Genomic DNA, 25639 nt, shown 5'->3' with positions numbered 1-25639 from the left:
ACAGTGGCAGCATGTTGCTACCAATTGAGGAAATGCATCTTTAATGCCAGTGTCAGAGGTCTGTGACTTTGACATTGAAATATAAAGGCTCTGCAGCTAACATCACAGAGGCTACAGCTGAGGCACTAGTAATGTGCTCAGGTGAGTCAGGGCAGCATCTGATAAATCGTGAAAAATAGCAGTCCCAAAGGGACAGTGCTACAAATTACAATACGGTGAAACTTGATTGTCATGACGTGTCCTGGAAAATGTACCGCTGAGTAAAGCTTTACTACATCTATGTTACCAGAGTGCTGCTACTAAGCAACTGATGATTTGACTGCTGACCGATCAGGTAAGTTGTATCAGTACAACAGTATAAGAATCCTTGGTTTCAACTGCTAAATAAGGTATAGGAGAGATGAATGATTTTTCCATTGTGAGGCTTATATATCTGCAAATAAATTCTCCTGAAGATATTCCCCAGTCATCAGTGTCTCTGATTCATAGCAGGAATTTCCCAGGAATTCACTGCATTGAAAATATAACAACTCATTTACCTGGTACCTAAATATTTTCAAGATGGGGTTTGTTGAGTTGCTGACTTTCGAAATAGTTTTTAATGGATGAAAATATAAAGGTCTTTAGCCATATAAGATGACTTTTAATTAAAACTCAACAATCCCATGTTGAGCAGAACATACCCAGAATATTATAAACCTCTGCAAACTGGGTAGTATGCTGGGCTGGAGTTGAAGCTCAGGACAGACACATAATCCTCCACAAATAATTAGAGCAGAAAATGCTTCTAATCTCTTTGTTAGTCTGGTTGTGTTATTTGATCTAATAATAAACTAGACATTAAAAAAAACCCCAAACCCCTCCTCATACATTTTAGTTTAGACTGCACTGGGCATTTTTTAACCTGTAATTTTTTAGCTGGTCTCTTTTGATTTATGCACGTACTGTAGACATACATGGTCTGAAATGCCACTGTCTTCTGGCTGTGTAAGTACAGCATAAATACAAAGGTGTCAGAATTTGGGCCCTTATTTGTGAAAGCTTTTCAGCAGGAACTTGATTGACTTTAAACATGTGCTTAGTTTTGACACGTCCTTGAGTGGTGTCACCAGTCTGTGTGCTTTCCTTCACCCAGGCCATAGCTCCGTGACTCTCTGGTGCAGCTCGACTCCCCTTGAATTTGGTGGGGGTTTGGCCAGTGACACTGTGGATGTTTCTGTGGATTTTTGCACAGAAGAGGCAGGCTGAGAAGCCATGGGCGCGGCCGGGTCCCCTGACACGAGGTGCTCCGCAGGGTGTGGGGGTCTGCTCACAGCCCCGGGTAACAGCCGTCTCTCAGGTGCTCTCCAGGCCAGTTTTCACTCCTTTTCATCTCACTGACCCCTTACTAAATACAACTCTCCTCACTGACTTCTTACTAAATACAATCACTTCTGAGGATTTCCGATATCCACGCACATGCCCAGCAGCTCCCAGTGCCCAGACCCCTCCTTGGAGCAGGTTTATTTCCCAGATGAAGCGCTACCCTCTGCCACTGCCAGTCCTTCACCATCCCAACAGCACAGCTCCTCCTCAGCCTCTTCGCCTGCCCCGTGCCCTTCCAGCTCCCGTCCTTCCTCGTCCCTCCACACCCAGTGAAACCTGTGTGACTTCTGTGACCCAAGCCCCTCGGACAGCTGTCGCTACTACTGAGGGCCCTTGGCGATAAATACAGTAACTAGGTCCGTTTACTGCGCCGTTATTTATCAGTGCAAGTTTAATCTACAGAGGTGAGTCCCTGCGGGGGGCTGACGCCGACCCGGGGCCTGGGGCCGGTGGCCGGGCGCACGCCCCGGCGGAGCGCGCCGCCTCTGGGCCCAATCGGTTTAGCGTAGTCGCTATAGCAACAGCGGCTGCCGGCGGGGGCGCGCCTGGAGCCGGCGGCAGCGGGCGGCCGGCGGCGGCTCCGCTCAACTTCGCTGAAGGGGCGGTGTTGAGGCGGCGCTGCCCCGGCGCGGCGCGGCCGCTCGCCTCAGCGTCGGCGGGACGGGAGCGGGTGACCGCGGTAAGGAGGAGGGGACGCTGCCGGTGGCGGGCGGCGCGGCGGCCGTGGGGGCGCCCGGCGGGACGGAGGCGGTGCCGGGCGGAGGGGAGCGCTGCCTTTCCCGGCCCTTGCCGCCCGGGCGGTTACCGCTGCCCGACCCGAGCGGCGGCCGCGTGCTGCCCGCCCTCCGCCGGGCAGCGCCGATAGCGCCGCGGGGCCGGGCCGGGCCGGGCAGGGAGGAGGAGGAGGCGCGGGGCGAAGGGGGTGAACCAGCGGCCCCGCTTTAACGGCTTCAGAAAGTCCGGCTCGTGTGAATCGCGTTCATTTCCATCAAAGTGTCGGCTCCGCTGCAGATTAGAAAACCCCACAAAGTTCTCAGGTTTTGGAGGGATTTTTAAACAGGTACCGAAGTCTGCCTAAGCCGAGAGGCGTCAGCTTTTTGACGGGTAGCTGTGTCTTGCAGAGGTACTGGACCAAGCCCTGAGAGCTCAAAAGCACTGCTGTAAGCCCAGCTGTTATCCCTCGTCACCAGGGCTAATCCATACCCCAGTGCGGGTTTAAGCCTGCTGTGCCAGTGTAGAGGGCTCGACTTCAAGCCGCGTCCTCTTCCTGGCACCTCTGGGCTCGCCCTGGGTCCGCACAGGCAGCGGGAGCGCTGCTGCCCCAGGTGAGGCGGGGCGGGTGGGCAGGGAAGGGGGTCGGGGGCTCCGCCAGCTCTGCCGGGCTGGGCTCGGGCGCGGCACCGCGGGGCTGCCTGGGTGGATAAGCACTGGGTAACTGGTTACGTAAAGAACAGGCAGCCGAGGAGGAAAGCATGGTTTATGCTGCTTTAAGATTATGCCACTCTTGTTTAAGATCTCTCAGATTAGACACCTGCCCTGCTAAGTATCTTCAGTGTGGAAGTCCAGTGTTTAGTAACCCCAGCGTGGTACCAGTAAGGTCAGTCAGGTAGCTGTGGAGTTATGACAGCATAACAGAGATAACCTACACTGTACATCTCTTAACGTGAACACATTAATTAAAACCTGCGCTCAAGACAGGGCCCTTTGCTTATGGTTTATATGGCTGCTGTCTGCGGATGGGCCGTAGGTGGGTCATACAGCTATTGCAGGAAGAAAAGCATGAGCTTTTCCAGAGCTCAGCCAGTGGCTCCCGATGCTGTATGCGATCTCCACAAAGAGAGGCTTAAGTTTTCAAACTGTAAACTTAGCATTCTTCTTTTGGATGCTAATTTTAAAACAACGTGTATTTTAAAGTAACTCCTTTCGCGAGGACCAAACTTTAACGCTGGTCCTAGTATTCTCCAGCACAGGGGAAACTCCCACATAGGCTAATCATTCTGCAGTGAATTGAGACAGAATGGGGCTTTGGGGATCTCCAGTAAAGATTCTTTCTGATAGATGCTGTAACCAAGGTTCAGTACTGAATAGGAATGTACAGGTGTCTGTTAAAATGCATTCTCACCTTATGACACAATGACTCCTGCTTTTGCAAAAGAATTGGTCCTCAATCTGGATGGAGAATGCACATCTCACCCACCCATTTTCACAGCGCTCAGTCTGGTCTGTGCCACAATATATGAATAAAAAACCCAAACTTCAGTGGACAGGTGAAATATGCTTTTGGGTCTGAGTTTCAAGCTCTTACTTTATATAATTCTATAGACATAAGTATCTGCAGGGAATGACAGTATTAGAAACTCCAGTTTGTGACATTACTGCCCCTTTAATAATGTTGTGCAGTTACAATGACAGTAGAATAGAGAAAGATGAGCTGGGGATCTCTCCAAGTTTTAATTTTGAAAGCCGTTTGTGTCAGAGCCTTCCATCAGATGCTATTGCTGCTTTGTTGCTCCGGTACTTTTTTTTGTGGTTTGAGTAGTTTTAATAACAGGAAAGCTATGTGTCTGTGTTACCTTCTGAACTCTCATTTGAATGGCTGAATGAATGGTGAAGAATACTTCAGGTCGCTCTGTCCTGACTGGAAACCTGGCTTTGTAGCTGCAGAGATCAAAGTAAGACATAGAACTGAAGCTGTGTTTGATCCACCACAGCAAGATCTGAGCAAAATACATAAGTTTTAATAACAAGTTAGGCAAATAGAGCAAATCAGTGTGTTTTAACTTCCTGGCGTCAGTAGGTTTAGGTAACAGTCCAGTATAAGTTGTATATGATAGAGTGTTTTTACGGTTGCTATTAGAAAATATTGTTTAAAGTATGAGTGGGAATTTGGCATGAAAGTAGTCCTGTTTCTCAGCAGATGAAACTCATTTGCTCTGATAAGTAGACAAAGTGTAAAATGCTACTCTGCTTCATAGGCAGATTTGAGTAACACCCACCCTTTTGCTTCTGCAGATGACACAAAGATTATATTCTGTAGAGAGTCCCAGCCATTAGCAGAGCTCTAGGCTATTGGGCCCTTCCTTCACTTTAAGATCTGTAGACTGGATTTTCATCTGGAGTTAATCAACACAGCTCTTTATTTCAGTGAGACAAATCTGTTTTATATTAGTGCAGCTCTACTGTAGATCATGAAGCTGTACCCGTTAGATCAGCTACCTTTTCTCCTCATGTTTTGGCTAGTGTTTGAAAAATACCTTTCTCATTCATACCTGAACTTGGAGCCCAGTTCATGCTGAATTCTTGTTTCTTTACCCCTCTTGCAATCAAAGTGCAGGTGTAAAACACATCAGATGATAGACTTGTTTTCTAAAAGCTCGAAGCTCTAAAAATGTATTACAAACTACACAAATGCTGGGCAGGTGACAGCAGGATTTTTCTTGTGTTCTCAATTTTAAAGAGTTTCATTACAAAAAAAATCTTTTGAAGGCTCCTAGCTGTAGAAAATGTGACATACCCATGCATACCATAACTGTTGTGGTATTTTCAGAAGGCCACTCAAGCTTTCCTTTGGTAGAAATGATACCAGTTTTGTTTCTCTTTTGTCTCACAGCACCTTGTGATATGCTGTGACTGTCCTTCTGTTATGCTACCTAGTGGTGATTTTTACAGTTGTGCACATTCACAAATGGCTTAAGTGACTTGTAACTCTCCGTGGCAATTACACCAGACAAAGAGCCAGCCCACCTCTATAATGCTGCGAAGGCTAAGTCTGCTGGAGAAAAACTCATACAGAAATTAGACTGTATGCCAAATGGCAGCATGGTTCTCGCACGTTTTTGACAGCACATACCATTCAGAAGCAGGGTCGGGCAGCAGCAGGAGCTGTCAGCCTGCAGCAGCCTGGTTGGGCCGTGAACGCTGCCCTGCTAGGGTCAGACAGGCATTACCTGGCATGCAAGGGCCTGCTTGGGTGCCACAGTGCCCTGTCACTGTTAGCTCACTCTTAGACACCCCTGTGAGGCTCTTTTTGCTGTCCTTAAACACCTGCAGCTGTGAAGACTTGACAATAATGTTTCATTTAAGTGTTCGCTGGATGCCCTGTAATTCTGTTATTCAAAACTCCTTGCTACTTGTAACAGGGTCATGTCCCTGGATATATTGTAATCACTCTGATTTTTTTTTTTTTTTATTTTTTTTTTTTTTTTTTGGTCCAGAAATAGCTTGTGTCCATCACGACAAGAGAATCAGTATGCTCATAAAGCGAAACGCAGGTTCTCTTCTGTGGTCTCTAAGCAGACCCCTGAGTGTCCCCAAGAGTTCTCTCTCTTTATTCTGTAGGAATGAGGAATGCTGCTGTATCAATATCATGATATTTGCATTGCTTTTAAGTTTCTTGATTGAAAGGCTCTATCTACTGCTTTTTCATCCTTAATTGCCTCATAGCAACTTTGGGAGATAGATGTGGGTTCTCAGGCTGGGGTTATAATAATTTCCACCGAGATTACAATCACATGGCAAGTAGCTGTAAACACCATAGCCTTCCATGTCACTAAACGAGACTGGAGATTCCAGACAGATAGGGTTCTTTGGACCCTGGTAAGGTAAAATTCTCTGTATGGAGAGGATAATGGTAAGTAACTCTACAGAAAAGCAGTGGAGATCAGGGATTTTTTTATTTTTATTTTTTTTTTTTTTACAAAGCTATGATGGACTATATAAATAAAATTGAGAAGGTGTTGGCAGCAGTTTCTTAATTAGAACTTGTTAAGATTCTTCTTTTATAACAAAATTAAAATAATTTTATCACAGGAAAAATAGAATTTGGGGTTCATCTGTGATGCTGTCACTATTTAATTCTACTTCATGCAGGTATAGCTAGCAGCGTAGCCATGACCACAAATTCTGCCTGAGAAGCTGGTTAAATGTTGCATTAGTTAGCACATACAGAATTCAGAGATGGGTGTAGCCAAACCAAACCAGCTTTAATCTACCTATGAGTTGCAGTCCAGGGGGATACTAGATACCCTTTGCTATCCGAAGGACACTGGACTTTTCTAGATAATTCAATCCAAACTTTACTAAAGAATCAAATAAGAAAAAAAAAAAGTTGAATATGCCCTGCAGTTTCACGTCATCTGTTTTCCCTGTGACTGGATGTCTTTTAAAAAGAACAGTTACGAGCACAATTCGGGGATGGAGCTTCTCTCACTTTTAGAAATAATTTTCCTTGTTTGTTCCCCTCTGATCTGGCATGTGTGGAAAAAGGTTGAGTGGGTATCTTGCATGAACAAATTGTGTCTCTCTGCTCTCTGACTGTAGTAGTAAGGAACTATCACTCACAGGAAGGGACGGAAGGCATTTTGCAGCTCCTCAGCCCAGTTTGTCGGCATGCAATGCCTGGATGACAGTGGATTTCCTGGGACTCTGTCTATAGCCAGCTGAGTGACAATACTTCCATTGACATCACTGGATTTTTGATTAGGGTCCTACTCATCCAGTCCCTTAAGACCTTTCTTCTTCCGCTCCGACACAACTACCATACCCCTGGGACCACTGAGAGTCACTACGGATTGTCAGGAGTACTTCTGGACTAACAGACTGTGAAGGCAAAGGCAAACCACAGAAAACTTGTTCAACTAAGGGCATGCCTTTACAGAGAGTCCAGCTGTAGTCTCTCTCTTTTTTTTTTTTTTTTTTTTTTTTTCCACAAATGCACATTTCCCACCCTCTGCCTACTCCTTTCCTGTCCTGGAGAGCTTTGGAAGCTGGGGACCAGAAAAGGATCAATGGAAAAGGAATTTTTTATTCTCAAAAGTTCATCTTTTACAAAGCAAACAGGTCCCGCTGATTGATTTGTGGTTTACCAGAAAGCAGGCCTGCTAATAAGCCTTAGCAAGTGGTGATCTAGCCTGCAAGAGCCTGAAGGAGACTGATGTCTGTCAGGTTATATGAACAGCCTCCAGCTGGCCAAAGAACAGCCAGAGAGCAAGCTATGAAAACATATTACCATTGTTAGGAAAATAGCTAGGAAAGGCTGAAATCCTGTTGTAGGAAGGTAGAAAAACAATAAGGCATGTGAACTTTGATATTTCTGATGTTTCTTTGGTGCATTCTCTGAATCAAGAAGAGGAAATCACATGGGGAAATATGGGAGAAGGTAAAAAAGTGGAAGATGAGGTGAAATTGTACAGAACATGCCATGAGAAGAGAATGGAGAAAGCTGTAGAGTATGTGAGGAGAAAAATGCAGGAACTGCTGACAATGCGGAGAACAAAACTGAGATTTGGAGAGAGGCAAAAAGCTTCTTTAGAACTAAAGCTAACAGGAAACTTTTACATGAAAAAGACTCAGAAGGACTTACTAGCAATCACTAAAAATTGCAGAAACCCCTCAGAGGCTGTGTGAGAGAGAAAGCGAGGTATTAACATAGCTAAGGTAAATGTATGCTTAAAACTCTGTGAGGTGGTTGGCCAGACTTGTAATCAACAGTGTGTGGGGAAGGTTTGACTGCTAGCCAAAGGTCAATGAGGCAAAAGCCTTGAAGCCCAGATCTGTTTTTGGAGTGGAACTTACACAAACCACCCTGAAATTGTGCTTGAATAACACAAGAGTAGTTCATCAACTGGATTATGTCAGTTCCCAGGATGGCCTCTTACAAGGAATCCAAAAATGGACTAACTGTACAATATAAAGAGCTGTATTCAGATGGGGCAATGTCTCTTCCTTTTAATAATTGTAACATGAATATTTGCAAAGTGCAAATTTGTCCTTTTCCCCAGTAACAAGGTCAGGCTGAAACTTTTGCCTTCCTTTAGTTCTTCACATTCTGCCAACAGTCCTTTGAGTCCTTCCTAATAGGAAAGCCATTTTGAGTCATTTAATGATTAGCCTGCATGTGAACTTTAAATTAAAAACAGCAGCTACAATTAATGGAGCCCACAGTATCTTCTGCAGGCTGCAAAGACCAGTAGTGGGAAGAGTGGTGGCTTGTCAAGCCTGCTAAATAGAGATGGCCAGTTTCCAGCTCTCAGAAAGAGGAGATGATGGATGAGAGATGGGGAAGGAAACAATCTCATACAAACAAGACTCCCTTAGGAACAGCCAGCACAAGCTGCCACTGTGCATGAAATGCTGGCATGTGATTTTCCTTCATTTGAGAACAGGCATTTCAACTGCAGGTGTGGTGCCTTCCTTACTTTATACTCCTCTCATGTGGAAGCAGATTTTTCAAGTAATGTATGGGAGACAAGTGGAAGCCCCATTCAGAGTTAGTGGTATTCATGTTCCCATATCAAAAGCAAATCTGCCTGTTACCAGTGCTTTATGAAAGCTCTGGGATAGGGCAAAGCTCAGGTTCAACAGCCCTTGCTCAGACAAGGTATCCAAAATATTTTTCTAACTGACTGTCCTCTGCAATACCAGTGCTAGGTACAATGGTTCTCCTCATACAGAACTACTTGCTTTGAGGGAGACCTGTAAGATAAAAACATAAAGGCAGTAAGAATAGCCCAGGACCATGTGAAAGCCAGGGCAGGTCAAATTAGAGCCCAGATCTCCTTGCTGTCTTTCCCAGTTCTGACCACTAAATTCCCCTCTTGCTCATCTTCTAATGAAACAGCTGGTGAGCTAGGAATAGCTGGAAGGATGTTCCTCAGCTTCACAGCTATACTGCTTTGTACTGCTTTACCCCTAATGCCATTGAAGTCAGCAGAGTTAAACCAACGTGAGACCAGGTCATAGCCAGAAGAAGCGCAAAATAAGCTAACCCTCTGCTGGTAAAATACAGAAGGGCATGCTCACCTTCATCAGATGAAGGTGCAAATGGAAGTAATAATGATACCTTAATTGGTCATGTACTCGTAAAAACTTATGAAAGATTGCTGTCATCACATAAGCTGAAAAGAAAGAGGAGACTTTTAAATCATTTACAACAGCTTGTGGTCTGTTACGCTGCTCGCTTTTGCTAGCAGGGCTCACCTATGGGATACATAAGGGGTGATAAGGAAAAGGGCTTAAGTTTTAAGGATCTTCATCCTTAATAACGTTTAATGGTGAGTGGAGGCCACCATGTATCAAGATCCAGGTACGTGTTAGGATGGTGGGATTATGGAGTTGAAGCTGACAGCACATCAATTCCAACCTGAGTTCATTCACGTGTCCTGGGCAAGTAAGTCAGCAGCAGGCAGCCAGAGCACTGTGTGGTGATTTGAGAGCTGTTAGCTGGAGTCATCCTGGCAATGAAAGCAAATGAAAAGACCTGCTGCTCCTCCTCCTACAGAGCACAGAAATGAGATAGGAGCAAGATGACTTCCAGCAGCTGCTGACTATGGCTACTATCATAAGGATAATCATAGCTGATACTCCAGGGCAAAAAAATTCACTAGAGCGATCTCTCACATATAAGCACTGTAAAGTAGCAAAGGTGTTAATGTTTATACAGTCTCAGAAAAGTACCTGCTGCTTTACACACCTAGGTAGGATCTGTGTCCTGTGGAAGTTTTCAGCCCTTTCATGTCTTCCTTCTGAAGAAACTGGTATTGCTTGCTGGGAGAGGTAGGATATAGGATTAGAGAAACTAGTCCTTTGATGCAGTTTGGCAAGCTTCCTGATTCTAGAAAAGCCTAAGCATTAGACCCTGAAATAATTTCAAACTTGGGATACTGTACAGACTATCCAGGGTTCTGGAGCATTTTCTTTTAACGGTGTGACATATTTACATAATGTGAACATTTCTGAAAGAGAACAAGGCTACATTATGGCAAGTGATAAAGGCATGAAAGCAACTCAAGCATCCTTCTCACCTGGTGAAGTCGGTGATGGTCTTCCAAGCACTGAAGGCAGAACCCTGTTGACTATTGCTCTTCTAGGGAGTCTGGGAGCTTGTGGCACTCCGCTCCAGTGGGAATACTGGGTAGTTATGAGTTGCTGGTGACTTGCATTGTCACTAAAGGCTCAAGGCCCCACTATGGCAGCTTAAATCAAAAGCGTATTTTTCTCCCTTTTATGTCTGTCTTTGTGTCTGTGTCTCAGTAGTGAGGATTTGCTCAGGCCCTGCAGAATCGGGCTCTTTAATCCATTACCCTCATGTTAACTTTTGACGCCATGTCCTGATTGGGCTGCTGCCAGGAGTAACCTTTCGGAAATCCCAGCTGCAACCATTATTTGTGCCACCTCTTTTCCCTGGGGGCTAATGGAAGGGAGCAACAAGGCACGTAAGTGTGCTGTGCGAAGAAACAGATGCTGTTTTGCTCCTGTTCAAGTCCCTAGTGCCTGCTTTGGATTCCATTGTGTTTAAATACAAATACAATAGTTAATAACTTTGTTCCATGCACTGTCCTCTTGAAGTGACTACCTGAAGGGATTGGCTGGATGGGGAGTTAATTCCATCTTTTGCTGAGCTGATTGGTGCAGTTTGTTCTGCCTTCTAAGTGCTGAGTAACTCCCCAGCAGCAGAAACCTCTCACTTAAAAGTAGTAACAGTTTAAACCTTGGTATGCTGCTACTTCCCTCTCAGCCCAGCCTCAGTTGCCTTGGCGCTGGTGGTAGCACCTAAGGTGTGCTCTTCCAGCATAGCTAACAGTTGGACTTCAGCTTGTAGAAGATGGTGTAGCCTCTCCTGCATGCAACAATGCATTTGCTAAATAACAGTTAAAGCTCTGCCTGGCCTTGTAGTTAATGCAGCGATTGCTCCTGCCAGTACTACCTAAGTATGGATGCGCTCTACTACTTATGTTGCAAACCTACCCAGGTGTACTGGGTTTGCATGGCAAGGTTTTGATAGCGAAGAGGATGGGGGCGCTACAGGGGTGGCTTCTGTGAGAAGCTGCTAGAAGCTTCCCCCGTGTCCGACAAAGCCAACGTCAGCTGGCTCCAAGACTGACCCACTGCTGGCCAAGGCCAAGCCCATCAGCAACAGTGGTAGGCACCTCTGGGATAACATATTTAAGAAACTGGGGGGAAAAAACCTGCACAACACCGGCAGCAGTCAGAAGAGAGGAGTGAGAACGTGAGAGAGAAACAACTCTGCAGACCCCAAGGTCAGTGAAGAAGAAGGGGGAGGAGGTGCTCCAGGTGCTGGAGCAGAGATTCCCCTGCAGCCCATGATGCAGCCCATGGTGGGGCAGGCTGTGCCCCTGCAGCCATGGAGGTTAACAGGGGAGCCGATCTTCACCTGCAGCCTGGGGAGGACCCCACGCTGGAGCAGGTGGATGTGCCCGAAGGAGGCTGTGACCCTGTGGGAAGCCCATGCTGGAGCAGGCTCCTGGCAGGAGTTGTGGCCCCGTGGAGCAGGTTTGCTGGCAGGACCTGTGACCCCGTGGGGGATCCATGCTGGAGCAGTCTGTTCCTGAAGGACTGCACCCAGTGGGAGGGACCCGTGCTGGAGCAGTTCATGAAGAACTGCAGCCCGTGGGAAGGACTCATGTTGGAGAAGTTTGTGGAGGACTGTCTCCTGTGGGAGGGGCCCCATGCTGGAGCAGTGGAGCAGTATGAGGAGTCCTCCCCCTGAGGAGGAAGGAGCGGCAGAGACAACAGGTGATGAACTGACCACAACCCCCATTCCTTGTCCCCCTGCACTGCTTGGGGTGAGGAGGTAGAGAAATTGGGAGTGAAGTTGAGCCCAGGAAGAAGGGAGGGATGTGGGGAAGGTGTTTTTAAGATTTGGTTTTATTTCTCATTATCCTACTCTGATTTCATTCGTAATAAACTAATTTCCCCAAGTCAAGTCTGTTTTGCCAGTGACAGTAATTGCTGAGTGATCTCCCTGCCCTTATCTCAACCTAGGAGCCTTTCATTATATTTTCCCTCCCCTGTCCAGCTGAGGAGGGGAGTGATAGAGCGGCTTTGGTGGGAACCTGGTGTCCAGCCAGGGTCAACCCACCACCCAGGTCACCTATCCTGCCTTCCTCCCTACGGATCTCCTCCTGGGTAGAATGTGGCTCCCAGCAATAGTTTGACTCCATGTGTTGAGTTTTTACATGTAGGGTTTCTGCAAAGTGCCCTCCCATGAGGATTCAGACAGGTGAGCCCTAGCCCCAGCTCTTCTGTGTGGGCAGGAGAATGCTTTCCCAGCCTAACCTGGAGGGAGCAAGGTATCCTTATAACTTGACTTCAGATGTAAGAACTGTGACTGTCATTTTAATTACATGGTGACAAAGTTCAAGGGAAACTGTGCCTCTTCATCCTTTGTCTTGCCCTCTGCACGAGTTGGCTGCTATGGGTGAGATTTCTCAGGTGTGCAGCAACAATTACTTCCAAGCGGCTAATCCAGTAGCACTTTTAGGGGAACAACAGACTCAAGGGGTGTGCGGGGGAGAATGTTCTTGGCTGAGGTGTGTTGATGATGGCACTGTTCTTTTTCTCTCCCTCCCTACCCTCAACCCACTCCCAATGAAGACACAGCACTATGTCACTGGCATCCTGGTTCAGGTGGAATGAGCCCCCAAATCGCATTTCCCAGAGGAACCCCACAGAAATGGTGGTTGAGACGCTAATGATGGAGCTGAGCTGGCAGATCAAGCAGGCAGAGAAACAGCAGCGAGAGCGGGACAATGAGTATCGCAAGATCAAGACTGGGGTGGACTACGGCTGGCTGGTCAGCTATCCAAAGCAGAGCTATGATATCAGCCCAGGAGAACGGCTGCAGCTGGAGGATATGTGTACCAAAATACATCCTTCATACTGTGGGCCTGCCATACTCAGGTACAGTAAAAGATGTGATGATACAGACCTTTCCTTTCCCCCTCTCTTCGTTATGATATACGAGGAGGGAGTGAGAGTTGTTAGGACCAACAGAACCAAAACTTGGCATCCTGTATCATAAGTCACGCTGGGACAGTCTGTGGGAGAAGGGAAATCTAATGTTTTAAGTCAGTTTAACATGGTATCATTTCCTCCAAAAAGTTACTAAAGGCCATTTCCCTCTGAGCCTGGCTTGAGTACTTCATGCTCCTGAGAAGCCAGGGAAGCTTTATCTTGCTTGATTAACAGTTGCCATTTCAGTATTGTGATGTGCTTCAACCTCCTACTCGGAGCAGGGCCAACTTCAAAGTTAGATCGCATTGCTCAGGGCCTTGTCCTATCCATTGTTGAATATCTCCAAGGGTGGAGATCCCACAGCCTCTGAACAACCTGCTTTGGTGTTTATCCAATCTCACTGGAGCCGTCCTTCCTTGATTTAAGCTTTCCAGCAGGTCTACTGAGGCACTTGTCCCGTGTCCAGACTAGCCAAAAGGTGCTATTGTGTTTTTTAGCCTGTGAGCCAGGTATTCCCAGAGAAAGGAGTGACTGCATGCTTATCCTTCCATGCCCTTGACATGGAGTAGGATGCAAGTGGAGCATGCAGTTGCTTCCAACAGCTAGGTGGTGCTTCTGCCTTCTGCAGTGTCGATGCAGACACAGCCTCTTGGACTTGCTATTGAGCCTTTCAAGTGCTAGACATAGAATTGCTGTCTGCCAGCTGAGTAACCTGTGAAAATTAGAAATAGATCGAAGCCTGCTGTAGCGTCCAAACTGGAATGGAGGGAGGTGATCTTACCCCTGTACTCGGCACTGGTGAGGCCGCACCTCGATGACTGTGTTCAGTTTTGGGCCCCTCACTACAAAAAGGACATTGAATTACTCGAGCGTGTCCAGAGAAGGGCAACGAAGCTGGTGAAGGGTCTGGAGCACAGGTCGTATGAGGATCGGCTGAGGGAACTGGGGTTGTTTAGTCTGGAGAAGAGGAGGCTGAGGGGAGACCTCATCGTCCTCCACAACTACCTGAAAGGAGGTTGCAGAGAGCTGGGGATGAGTCTCTTTAACCAAGTAATAAGCGATAGAACAAGAGGTAATGGCCTCAAGTTGCACCAGGGAAGGTTTAGGCTGGATATTAGGAAGCATTTCTTTACAGAACAGGTTGTTAGGCGTTGGAATGGGCTGCCCAGGGAGGTGGTGGATTCCCCATCCCTGGAGGTGTTTAAGAGTCGGGTTGACATAGCGCTTAGGGATATGGTGTAGTTGGGAACTGTCAGGTTAATGGTTGGATTAGATGATCTTCAAGGTCTTTTCCAACCTAGATGATTCTGTGACTCTCTTCCTTTTGGTGGAGCTGTTCTAAGTTAAACCCTCTTGCTTAGCACAGTGCAAGTGAGGAGCAGTGACTGAAGTCCACCTCAGCCAAAGCAAAGTTGTGAAATGGGCCTTTATACTTTATAATTCATTTCCCCTGTTCCAACTTGTTCTTCAGTTGGGATTAGAAAGAAGACAGTCCTGGTAGGCCAGATACAATGGGGTTCTCAGCACCCTGCAGTCCCTCACTGCATGTGCTGGCACCTGTTTTCCCTTGAACAAATGAATCTACAGCTCCTGAAGCACAACTGTAAGAGAGCCGAAAATAGCTGGTCCTCTGTCTTACAGTAGGGGTGGCCAGGAAAGGATGCCAAAGCTACCCCTCTGACCCCCATCTTCCCCAGGGCTGAACCTTGGAAGCAAGCTGGCACAGGGCTTTGGCTCTTGCAAAGGTTGCCATGGTGGCAGAATCAGAGATTTGGGATCTGTCAGTGGCCAAGTTCTCTCCAGTGAAAGTTTGCTGGGAACAGCACCTGCCTTGTATTTGTATAAGTCCAAGCTATGCTGTAAACAAGCCACTACAAACCCCTTGGGGTTCAGAGTTATTTTCACCATCCCCAGGGCCACTGTGCAAGGCCTGTCTGGCAAACAGGTTATTTCCATGAGAGCAGGCTTCAGTCGCTGGAGTTGGGAGGCCCCAAGGTTCATCACCACCTTTACAAAAGAGTATTAAGCTAAGCCATATATAACTTGTTGCTGCTTTGCTTTTTAAAAAAAAACAAAACAAAACAACAAACCACGAGATCATGCCAGATGCATGACTTCAGTGCAGCTTGTAGTGGCTGTTCACTGTTGTTCAGGATTCAGCATACTGCTGACAGTAGATAAACATACTCAGCAACATTGGTGGGCTCTAAGTGGGCATAACTGAAAAAGGGTAAAACCATTCTCTTAAAAATCCTCTTATAAATCGTATTACAGTATGATTCAAGAAGTGACATGTTTTTGTTTCATACCATGGAGTTTGCATGGCTAGCAGAACCACGTTAAAAAAATGAGGCTTGCATAACCTTTGTTGGTTCAATTCTGTGATTGAGAAGGGAATGTCATAGCCACAGAAACAGCAGAACTGGGTTGGGTCAAAGGTCTGTTTGATGTGATGTGCAATCTGTGTGCGAGATGGTGGCCAACAGCATCAGTGTAAGGAAAAAAGAACAAGGCAAGCAAGTACAACAGTATGGACAATTACAGTATCTTGTATATAGCCTCCAATTTACTGTGCCTTGTAACTTGGAGACTTTTGGAGCCAGAAGTGATCTTTCTGTCCATAATTGCTCTGTGTGGCTTTTTCTTTCAGTAGTTTGTTTAGGTTGTGGGGTTTTGCTTTTCTTTTTGAACACATGTAAACTTTTAGCATTTGGGGCACCCAATGGCAGAGTTCCGTATCTGAACTACAACTGTGCTGCAGAAAACTGTAGAAAAACTCTATTTTGCTTGTCTTATGTACCAGTTTTCCTCGACAGTCCCTTCATCTTGTGTTGGAAATGTGAACAGTTGACCCCTCTTCTTTTCTACCTTCTAACCGAGAGCCCTGTGGTTCAGAACTCTTTACTGCTGACATGGAAACAATGAAAAAGAATGGGCCTTGCCACGCTAGCAGCTGAAAATGTACATGAGAAAGAGGCAGCATGCAATCTAACTAAAAGACAGCCAAAATTGGATAAATTCTCCTCTCAGAAAGTGCAATAACATGGAGATTTTAATAACTTCCCCAAAACTGCACAAGATGAGTATAATAGGAATTCAACTGAAATCTCCACATTTCCACTGAAGTACTTTAATCAGAAGATCATTGCACTACTGATGTTTTCTCTTGAATACTCTGTGACTTTCTAACATGTAGCAACTTTTAGAAAAATCTTCCACCAAGAAAAGATCTACGAGCTTGCATTTGGAAATTCAAATGCAGAGGATGTACCTTGCTGAAGCCCTTGGTTCTGTCTGAAATATTAAGCTTGATCCTCCCCCTTCCATCTTAGACATCTGAAGAGCTGAAGTCCTTTTTGATGTACTCGACAAGTATGTAATACTTAAAAAACACAAGTAGCATGTATCTTGCAAGACTGCAGTTTGTTTTGTCTGTGTCATGCAAGGTCTCCTTCTTTGTGAGATTCCGAGCTCAAAGCCAGAACAAAACATTTTTGTATGAGTTGTCAGAGATGCCGCTTTATTCTCCAAAGGTCTAAATGATTATTCAAATTGTCCTTTTCTGTGGCTACAGTCACATCTACTGAGAGGCACAGTTTCTACAGATTTGTGTCTTTAGATGCGGAGGAGGCTGGAAAGGAGCACTTTTTAAATGGGATTTTTTTTTTTTTTTCAGGTCCAGTTTGCCTGTTCTGTATTTTGGGTCAATAGAAACTTTGAGTTCCTTGAAATTCTGGAAGGATTTAAGTACACTGCAAATATCATCAGATATCTGGAGACTCTGATTCACCTCATACAAATAAAGCTAATGCATTCAGGTGTAACTTAGCATTTGGTTACTGGGATGGAGATTGCTGACTGTATTTAAAATTAAATTCTAGAGCCATTTGAAGGAAGTGACAGTGATTTTGGTGAGACCTAACTGCCATGGTTAAACTGAACGAGTAGACTAGTAATTAGCTTGCTAATACAGAATGCTAGATTTTTGCCATCTTTACTCGGAGCTTTAGCTCTAATCAGAGCTAGTTATGGTCTGTTTAATTTCTTTCAGCTTCAGCAAAAGAGAAACATTGAGTTTCTGTCCTTCTCTTCCCAGGGAATATGGAAATGTAAACCTGCACTTTGGTGAGCTGAGATGTTATTAATACCACAGGCTAAGCACTGTAATTTTCTAAGGACCGTGTATGGCTGAAGTGGACTTCCTAGTATGCTTGAATGTAAGACAAATGACTGAAATCAGAGATGGATTTATTTACAATTATGAGCTTAAGTTTGAGGTGATGTGACATGAGTGTTGCAGTTAGTGTGAATGCCATAGTCCTTTGGGAGTCAAGTAGCCTTCTTTAGCAAAGCTGTTTACAATATAACCAGAATTCCTGCTCAAAATATAGATTCAGGAATCAGCAGCTAATTATTAGCACTAAGCACCCCGTGTTTTCTTCAAATGACTAAATCTACTTAGAGGTCCCAGTTCAGACAGGCACTCGGGAATACTCTGAACTATAAGCATATTGTTTAAGACCACAGACTTCCATCGGATTTAACAGGTCTTTAAAGTTCAGGCTGTACTTAGGAAACCTACAGAACTGAGGACCTACAGCATAACATAGGCAGGTGACAGCACTTTGAAAAAAGCAGTGCCAGTATGAGCCAAGCACAGCCAGATTCTTAAAATCCAGTGGCCCTATAAGGAAATGGAAGGGTCACAATTTAACGAACACATTTGACCTGTGATTAAAACACAGCCTGGACTGGGGAATGTGCTTGTCTATATGTGTGCATATACACGCTCCCCAGGCTTCTGTGCTGGTTCAAGGGGAGTTTTGTTGACAGTCACGTCAAGACTGCATGACTTGCATAATATATTACAGGTTAGCTGCCCGTGGCATCATAACTTGTTTCACAAATAAGGTAGATGGGTGTACTTTTCTGATGAGTAAGGAAACCCTGCTGAGGGATTTCTAGATAACATTGCGCAGTTGCCTAGTTTGAAACTATTCCATGCAAAGGTGTAAGGACATTAACCTGTGTTAGACAATAGGTGAGCCTTGTGCAATTTTGTGTGCTGAATTCCACCGAGCAGCTTTGTGTGGAGTTTGTTTCCCAGGGCATGAGCCCATATTCCTTGATTCCAGTGGTTTTACTGTTTTTATATGTTGCCTGTTTTGTGCAGACAGCACATCAACTGGCTCTCACTGATAACTGGGGAAGATGGCTTCAATTATACGTAGGTGGCTGCAGCAAACATCATCTGTTTTCTGACACGCAGACTGGTTTAGCTAGACCTCAGCCCCTGATAAGTTGTCCACCGTTTCTGCTGTGAAATACTTGTGGCATGCACACCTTTTGGACTTCATATGTGGGCTGTCCCTTACACAAACATGCTGGTACTGAAGTTAGATAGGCATTAATAAAGAGGTGAAGTTAGTTCATCCTATTGGGGGAGAGGAAAGGGCCCCCTTTCCCTCCTCCATCTGAATAAGAGTGGCTTTTCTTTGGGTGACTGGCAGTCTGTTGGATTGCTTTCTCTTTGTTTCTTAGACCTGCTCAAATCTATATGAAGTAGTTTTTGTGTTGGTCCTGTAAAGTCAGAGGTAAATCTTAACAGCAAAAGCAGAGTTCACAAAACAATTCTTGCTGCCTTAGCTAAGGAGAGTGCAAACAGGCAGACAGATATGAAAGTGGGAAGTTGCACTGATTTTAGAACGCTATTTCAGCTAGATTGGTTGGGAGTGTTATTAGCAACACGGGGCATTAGCATTAGAGCTCTATGTGCAGGGGTTAAATTTGCTGTTGTAGCACCCATTTTCCCTCCTGTTCCCAGAGCCGGTCACTGGTCCAGTAATAGCCTGACACATGCTGCTACCTGCTCTGAAGCCACAATCCAGCAGTATGACATCGCTGCCTCCAGTTTTAGAGGCTGTGTAAGGCCTTTTGGGTGCACAATTGCCAGTACAAAAGAAGAGGATGTATTGATAGATATATGGTATGACAGCATCTCTCTTTTAAAATACACATGGAGGTAAAATAATGGAATTACTCATTCAGTTCACCTTGCAACAGAAGTGCTTTGAAAGTGCTTTCCCTGGTATAATAATATTGTGAAGACTTGGGTTTCGATGGACTCATCTGTCCATGCTTCTGACTAGGATAAAGGGAAAAATGTATTTATTGTGAAAACCGTGTTTCTGGCTCTTTGATAATGCAACTGAAGTGCCTCCTCAGAAGGCAGAAAGGATGTTTGCAGTGTACAGCAAATCTCTGTTACCATTGCTATGCGCTAACCCTCAGCGAGACCTAGTCTCTTGCTCTTACAGGCTCTGCACAATTCAGTTGAGCATAGCTGTTTAAGTACTTATGTACCAGTGTAAACTACAGTGCCTCAGAGGCTTTTTGCACCCAAATGTTCAAAGTTTAGAGGTTTTTTTAGCTTCCATTAAGCACAAATACCTGGATTTTAGTGAAGTACTAGTTTAGCTCTGTGTTTGCCTGTAGATACAATTTTTTATGTTAAGAACTGAGTATTTTTTTAAAGAGTAGCCATATTGCCATCTGTCATAAATGCATACTATTATGGAAGAACTAGAATATCTACGTGACCGGTGTGTGAGTCTTGGGAGTAGACCCCACACTCCCCAGGTTGGGGACCAAATCACCCAACAAGGTGTCAGGAATGGTATGTTCTCTGCTTGGTCCAACCCATGACCCACTCAGTGACTTCAAGGGAACTATCCTGCTCCTGCATCTCATCTTCCTCACCTTCAAAATAAACAGTGGTAATTCTTCACTTCCATGGTATTAAGTTAGCTTAATATACAACAAAAAAAAAGTTGAGCTCTTTGCTGAGAAGGCACTGGAGTAATTCACAGTTGTCTAATTGGATATAGCATCGTGCTGTCAATCAAGGCACTATCAGCCAAGCCAGTCCATTATCTTAGAGAAATCCATTGGAAGATGAAATACCACTTCACTGAAATTTAAATACTGAGAGACTACCAAACATAACAAAGAGTTTTACAGGACTTTTGTTCGTCTAGTGGCCATTGGGTAATGCTACGGGTAACGAGAATTGGAAACGGGAAGTCTAGTGGGACTTGCCCTGGTCTATCCTCAGCTTCTGGTAAGCAGCAGTTCAGGGACTACTTGAGCAAGGATTTGCATTTGGAGAACACATTTAATCAGCAGTGATGGGGACATTTTCCACAAACTTGTCTGATCAACAGCTTAAGAAACAAAATGATAGCACTGAGTTCTGATCTAATAGGTATTGTGTGAAAAGAGCACTTCCTTCTATTTCAAACTTACCACCTTCTAGCTTTGTCTGGTGCTCCCTGTTATTTCTTGTGCTTATGAGAAACGGTGATTCATTGCTTCCTTACATTCTTCGGCTTGCTTGTAATTTTAGAAACCTTGAGCATATCTTCATGGCCCCTCCCTGTTGTTGTTCCCTTCAGTCCAGGGAGTCCCATTTTGCAGGAGAGTGCAAGTTCTAAGCCTAGCACAGTGACTTGGCAGCAATCCGTAATTTGATGTTTTTAATCAAAACTGTGCCTTGATTGTGCTTTCAGATTCCGGCAACTTGTTGCTGAATATGAACCAGAAGTGCAGGAAGTATCCCGGCTCTTCCGCTCTGTCCTACAGGAAGCTGCTGAGAAGATCAAAGAGGAGGAAGAGGCCAAGAAGCTTGCCAGGCAATGGAACACAAAGAACAAAACCAGCCTCTCCTTAACAACATTTAAATCTCGGTCCAGGATTTCCCCATTCATCAGTGACATCAAGACCATCTCTGAGGATGTGGAACGGGGCACCCAGCCCACCAGGAGGGTTTGGAGCATGCCAGAATTTCGGAATGCCAAGGATTACTGACTCCATACTGAATAAGGTTTTTAGACCGTGATCTTTCAAAATCCCAGTTAACCCTTTTTTAGCTCTACTGTTTCTTCTTTGTTCCAGCTCTCTCTTCCTGCCTGTCTCTCTCTTGGAAGCTGCGTCCATAGTAACTGCTGCTGATGCCCATGGTGTGCAACACAATTTATTATCAAACATGCTAGCCTTTCCTTTAATTTAGTAGCTATTCAGTAACCTTAAGGGCAAGGCTCACTTACTATCTCATTTTTATTACTGCTTTCTTGTGGAAAATGAATTAGTTTTGTGCTGTCTGTCTTCTCCCTTTTCCCCCCCAGCCTGGATGTAGTTATCTATAAAAGCTTTTGGCCCAAGCTAGTGAGAGCTGGCTGGACCAATCTTGCTGAAAGCAAGACAGCCACTTATGTGAGTAAGGCTTGCAGGATCAGGCCTGTGAGTTAAAGCTAGTATCTGATTTGGAACTAAACTTACATTTCCAACTAATAACCTTCCTCAGTGCTACAAGAAACTTCACAGGTAACCTCAGCACTACTCTTCATCAGCTTTTTGCTGACAATTCACAATCCAACCTGAGTAGAAACAGACCCAAGTTTTTTGAGATGAAAGACCAGTATTATTCCACAGCAACCAGTTTATGCATGCTCAGGTTTCTTGGGTGTTTTTCTCTTTGGTGCAGGCAGAACCCCCTGAACCTTGCACCTGCAGAGTAGGTAGAAATTAACAACCTGCTGTGTAGATACACAAGCACATACATCAGTGCTGTGTCAAATGCTGTTCTTGGTCTTCAGTGTTCCGTGGTGCTGAGGTAAGTGCCCCACTCCACATCCCAGTAAGAAGTCTGAAATTAATGTTTATGGCTAAGCCTGAAAGAGTACTAAAGTATCATATCAACGTACAGAGAAGGGTAAAGGGAATCAGTATTCATATACTGGGCCCTTTGTACAGCTGCAATAGTGGAGATCATTTTAACAGGCTGCTGCTGTGACTGACTGAAGGGCTCTGGTAGATGAAGGTTTGTTCTCTCAGTCTTCTCCCATTAGTGTTCAGACAAGAGCTTTCCGGTATCACAGGCTGTTGGCCAGTGAGTTGATACTATTACAAAAGAATCTTCAGTGCAGACTGAGTAGCTTGTAGGCTGGCATGGTTCTACTGAGACCTTGAAGAAACAGGAAAATGCTGCTGAGGAAAAGCTACTGGGGCCCTAACTCAGCATCTGCAGGGAAAGCTCTTACCAGCAAAGAAAGAGAATGGCACGCTGTGAAAGTCATGGGTCCCACAGAGAAGCCAAGGGCTAGGATGTTTTGTGGTGACCAACAGGAGATGGGGAAGGAAGCAAGGGATTTCCCTGTATGACTGGATTTTGGGGAATCATCCCAGTGGGGTATAGCTTCCTAGAAAACCCTGTAGCTTTGTTGTTCTTTTGTCCATTTCCGACTCTTTTCCCTGGAGATCTTTGCAGCAGCATGTGGGTACTACAGCCAAGATAAAACCCTTTGAAGCTGTGCCAACTCTGGGAAGAATTCCAGTACATAAAATTTACCCTAGAGTAGAAATGTGCAGTTTCTTCCAGAGATGGGGGAGGGCACCATAAAACAAAGATCAAGATCAAACCCTTAAGAGATTTCTAAGGCTCTGGGTTTCTGGCTCTTCCTCTCTCCCCTCTGGGCTATCTAAGATTGAAGACAAGGCTTTCTTACTAGCACCAGGCTGTAGTTTCTAGTCTCTTGGTAAACACTGCTGCCAGCAACCTGCCTAGGGACAGAAAGCAGAAGCTCATTTTTAATCAAAAACTCAGGGCTTCCAAATACAGCATCCAGTTTGGGACAGGCTATTTCAACTCTAGGTCAGTGAGGGAGAGTTTAAAGCCTTCTGACAATCAGCTTGGTGTTTTTCAGCTGTATGTCCTTGTGAAGTAATGTGATTGTGTACATGAAGTAAAAATAAAGGCTTGGCGTACTTCGCATAGCCTTAGCTGTCTAGAAGATGTGGGATCTCTAGCAAGGGATCACCACAATTTGCAGAAAAAGTATCTTGTTTGGAAAAAAAAAGTTAACCATATTTTTTTTAATAGATATTATGGTACTGAAGGCTGAGACGAGTTCATGAATTTAATGCTACAGCTCTGTAGTACTTTTATTTGCACTCACGTTCTATTTGACACCTTCAGTATTGACTGTATTGGTGCAATATCTGACCGACTGCTGGGAGAGATGGGACATTCTGACACACTGACATAAAGCTCTTTGTTACAGTACAGTGTCTGTAATGTGTTCAGTCTTTCTTAAGGAGAATCAGGAGTAACTAACTTTCCCACACCAACGTACAAAGCCAAGGAAATCACCTGCAGGGTGTTCACACCATCACAGCAGCCTGTGCTCATACTGTGTTCTTCATGAGCAACCTCCAGCTAGCAGATACCATTCTTGTTCAACAGCCAGCGAAGGGAGACAAAGCTGACCTTTGGTCAAAGCCATGTAACGCTATGGAGGCCAGGCTGCGGCGCTGCCTGCAACAAGCTGTTTTGCCTCAACTTACCTATCATTTCTATTTCCACAATAAAATGTAATCCAAACTTTTAAACAGTATCATTCTCCCTGTACATCTTCTACAAGTTACACCAGGCTCACAATAGTATCTGATGATAAAGGGATATTCAGATACCAGGCTATGAGGTTTCTATTCTTACTACATGCTGTCTAGTACTCTTAAAGGTATAGAAGTAGTACCATGTTTGCCTGGAGCCAGCTGGTTGGAGACTGTGACCTTCTGCATGGTGTGTGCACCAGCAGGTACTGAAGCAGAGCAGGGGAGGGGGTTAGGATGCACAACTGCTGCACCGTGCTTGTGGTGCTCATTTTTCTTAGGAATGCTGTAGTCTGAACCATAAATAATCCTTTGGTCACAGCATCCACTCATGTTTGCCTTGTCCTAATTCCACATTTTGTGTAGCTAAATCAGCATTTTAGTTCAAATCAGGTGCACACAACTCCTGATTGTCCCCACTTACTGTGCTATGTCCCCATGGCACTGCGCAGGCACACTAGACTGCTTTTCGATTAAGCTAACCCAAATGATCATTACTGCTGGCTCACAGACCATACGCTGGACTAACACTGTCTGAAGTAAACCCTCATGAAACTTGCAGAGTGTGAACATCAGGTCCTCACCAACAACTGACTCTACAGCTCTGCTCTTCCTGGGCTGTGCTACTTGCTAGTGTAGAAAAAGAAAAAAACAACAAACCCCAATTTCTACACAGCTGTGACGAGACTCTCTGATCTCTTCTCAGCCCCTCCTGAGAGCTAGTCCAGTGTCTTAATTCTTTAAGAAGAATAAAAAGTGAAATAGCAACACAACATCATTACCAAACAAACAAGTAAACTGAACAAGAATCCTCCTAAATCCTCAATCATTCTCTCAGAACTCAGCAAGGATTTTGGTATCAGCCCAGAGCGTTGCTGTTGCCCCATTGCTGGTAGTGTTACGCTGTCCAAAGGACATTGTTACACCCAGGAAAAAGCAGTCCTAGACTTACTATACATTCTAACAAGTAATGGCAAGCCCTCTATAGCAGCTCAGCTGCACCGCTCAGCTTCAAGGGGCTAACACTCCTCAGTCACTGCTCACACCTGAGCGAGACTGTGCAGCCCTGCTTCTATGGCTTCTGCAGTCAAGCCTGGCCCCCAGGCTGTGGTAGCAGCAGAGGTGTGCAGGAGGTGAGGCTCCTCACCCCTATCACCATATAGTTCAGACAGCTATCACGCCGTGGGGAACTGGAGTAAGCTTCGCAGGAAATACCTGTCTGCTGAGATTGCCCTGTTTATACATTTCATCACTGAACCTCAGAATTAAAGCAAAGCTGTGAAAGATAGAACAGTTTTTTGTACTTGTTGTCTTTAATTAAAGATCTCCTGAAATATAATCTGTCCACATCCAGCCAAACACAACAGCTGTTGTACTGCCCCACTGTGCACTGTGCATGTATCAAAGGAGGAAGGGAAGAACGGTAAACAAAAATCCCCATCCTCTCTCTAGGGGCTACAAATGCAGCCACCTACCTTCTATCTTGCTACCTCTACAAACACATCCCAAGATTTCAGGTGATAAATAACCAGGATTAAACAACTGCAAGGTCTGAAATTCTCTGAAGCTAAGTGATTTACAGTTACAACCTTGAATTGAAGTCTTCATCAACATGCTTCCAAGCACGTCTTACACTAACCAGTATTACCACAAAATGTGAAGAAAGAAAGTGACAAAATGGATGTTTTGTCTCCAGATACTTTTGAGTCACTCCTGTTGATTCTGTACCTGCTCCTGGGTACTAGAACACCTTAATATTAGCAGATGGCCCCAGATGGCTCAGGGCTCCCTGTGCTAAGCATCATACATGCAAAGTGTGCATATGTTAAACAAAAGGAAGCAATTTTTTCCCCACACAAAATATTACTGAAGTATGGATTGCATTGCTCAGCACGTTCTGGAGATCAGACTGATGAGTGGTTCCAAAAGGGGCTACGTGAGTTCAGACGGTTAGTAAACCAGTGGTCAGGATACAGTCTACAGCCACTCCTCATCAGAAGCTGTGGACAAGCAAATCTCTCTGTGTTGTTACTTACACTACTTCCCCAAAACATTGCTACAGGCCTCTCCA

The 25639-nt window shown here is 45.0% G+C and overlaps 1 protein-coding gene and 1 long non-coding RNA gene across 6 annotated transcripts; one reads left to right on the top strand and one right to left on the bottom strand.

Annotated features, from left to right (window-relative positions):
- Positions 1-1917: 1917 nt before the first annotated feature.
- RD3 (RD3 regulator of GUCY2D) lies at positions 1918-24859 on the top strand. Of its 5 annotated transcripts, none has more exons than XM_074863656.1 (3): positions 1918-2044; positions 12760-13065; positions 20688-24859. In XM_074863656.1, exons 2-3 carry the CDS (start codon positions 12770-12772, stop codon positions 20983-20985), a joined length of 594 nt encoding a protein of 197 aa, XP_074719757.1. In that variant the 5' UTR covers positions 1918-2044; positions 12760-12769; the 3' UTR covers positions 20986-24859. The 5 variants fall into 5 exon arrangements, with proteins under 5 accessions (XP_074719757.1, XP_074719762.1, XP_074719761.1 ...); XM_074863661.1 differs by lacking the exon at positions 1918-2044 and adding an exon at positions 2273-2425; XM_074863660.1 differs by lacking the exon at positions 1918-2044 and adding an exon at positions 2510-2690.
- LOC141941259 (uncharacterized) lies at positions 19575-20831 on the bottom strand. Its single transcript, XR_012628258.1, has 2 exons — positions 20425-20831; positions 19575-19878 (listed from the first exon to the last, which is right to left on the bottom strand). It is a non-coding gene; the product is annotated as an uncharacterized LOC141941259 (long non-coding RNA).
- Positions 24860-25639: the final 780 nt, after the last annotated feature.

Source organism: Strix uralensis, chromosome 3 (assembly GCF_047716275.1).
Source record: "Strix uralensis isolate ZFMK-TIS-50842 chromosome 3, bStrUra1, whole genome shotgun sequence".
Classification (NCBI taxonomy): Eukaryota; Metazoa; Chordata; class Aves; order Strigiformes; family Strigidae; genus Strix; species Strix uralensis.
This window is presented reverse-complemented; position numbering and strand designations above follow the sequence as displayed.

What these genes read in the sequence shown, in the direction of transcription:
- RD3 (XM_074863656.1), top strand. Translation starts at nt 12,770, where the DNA reads ATGTCACTGGCATCCTGGTTCAGGTGGAATGAGCCCCCAAATCGCATT. An exon ending in TGTGGGCCTGCCATACTCAG is followed by an intron (nt 13,066 to 20,687) that starts GTACAGTAAAAG and finishes TTGTGCTTTCAG; the next exon opens with ATTCCGGCAACTTGTTGCTG.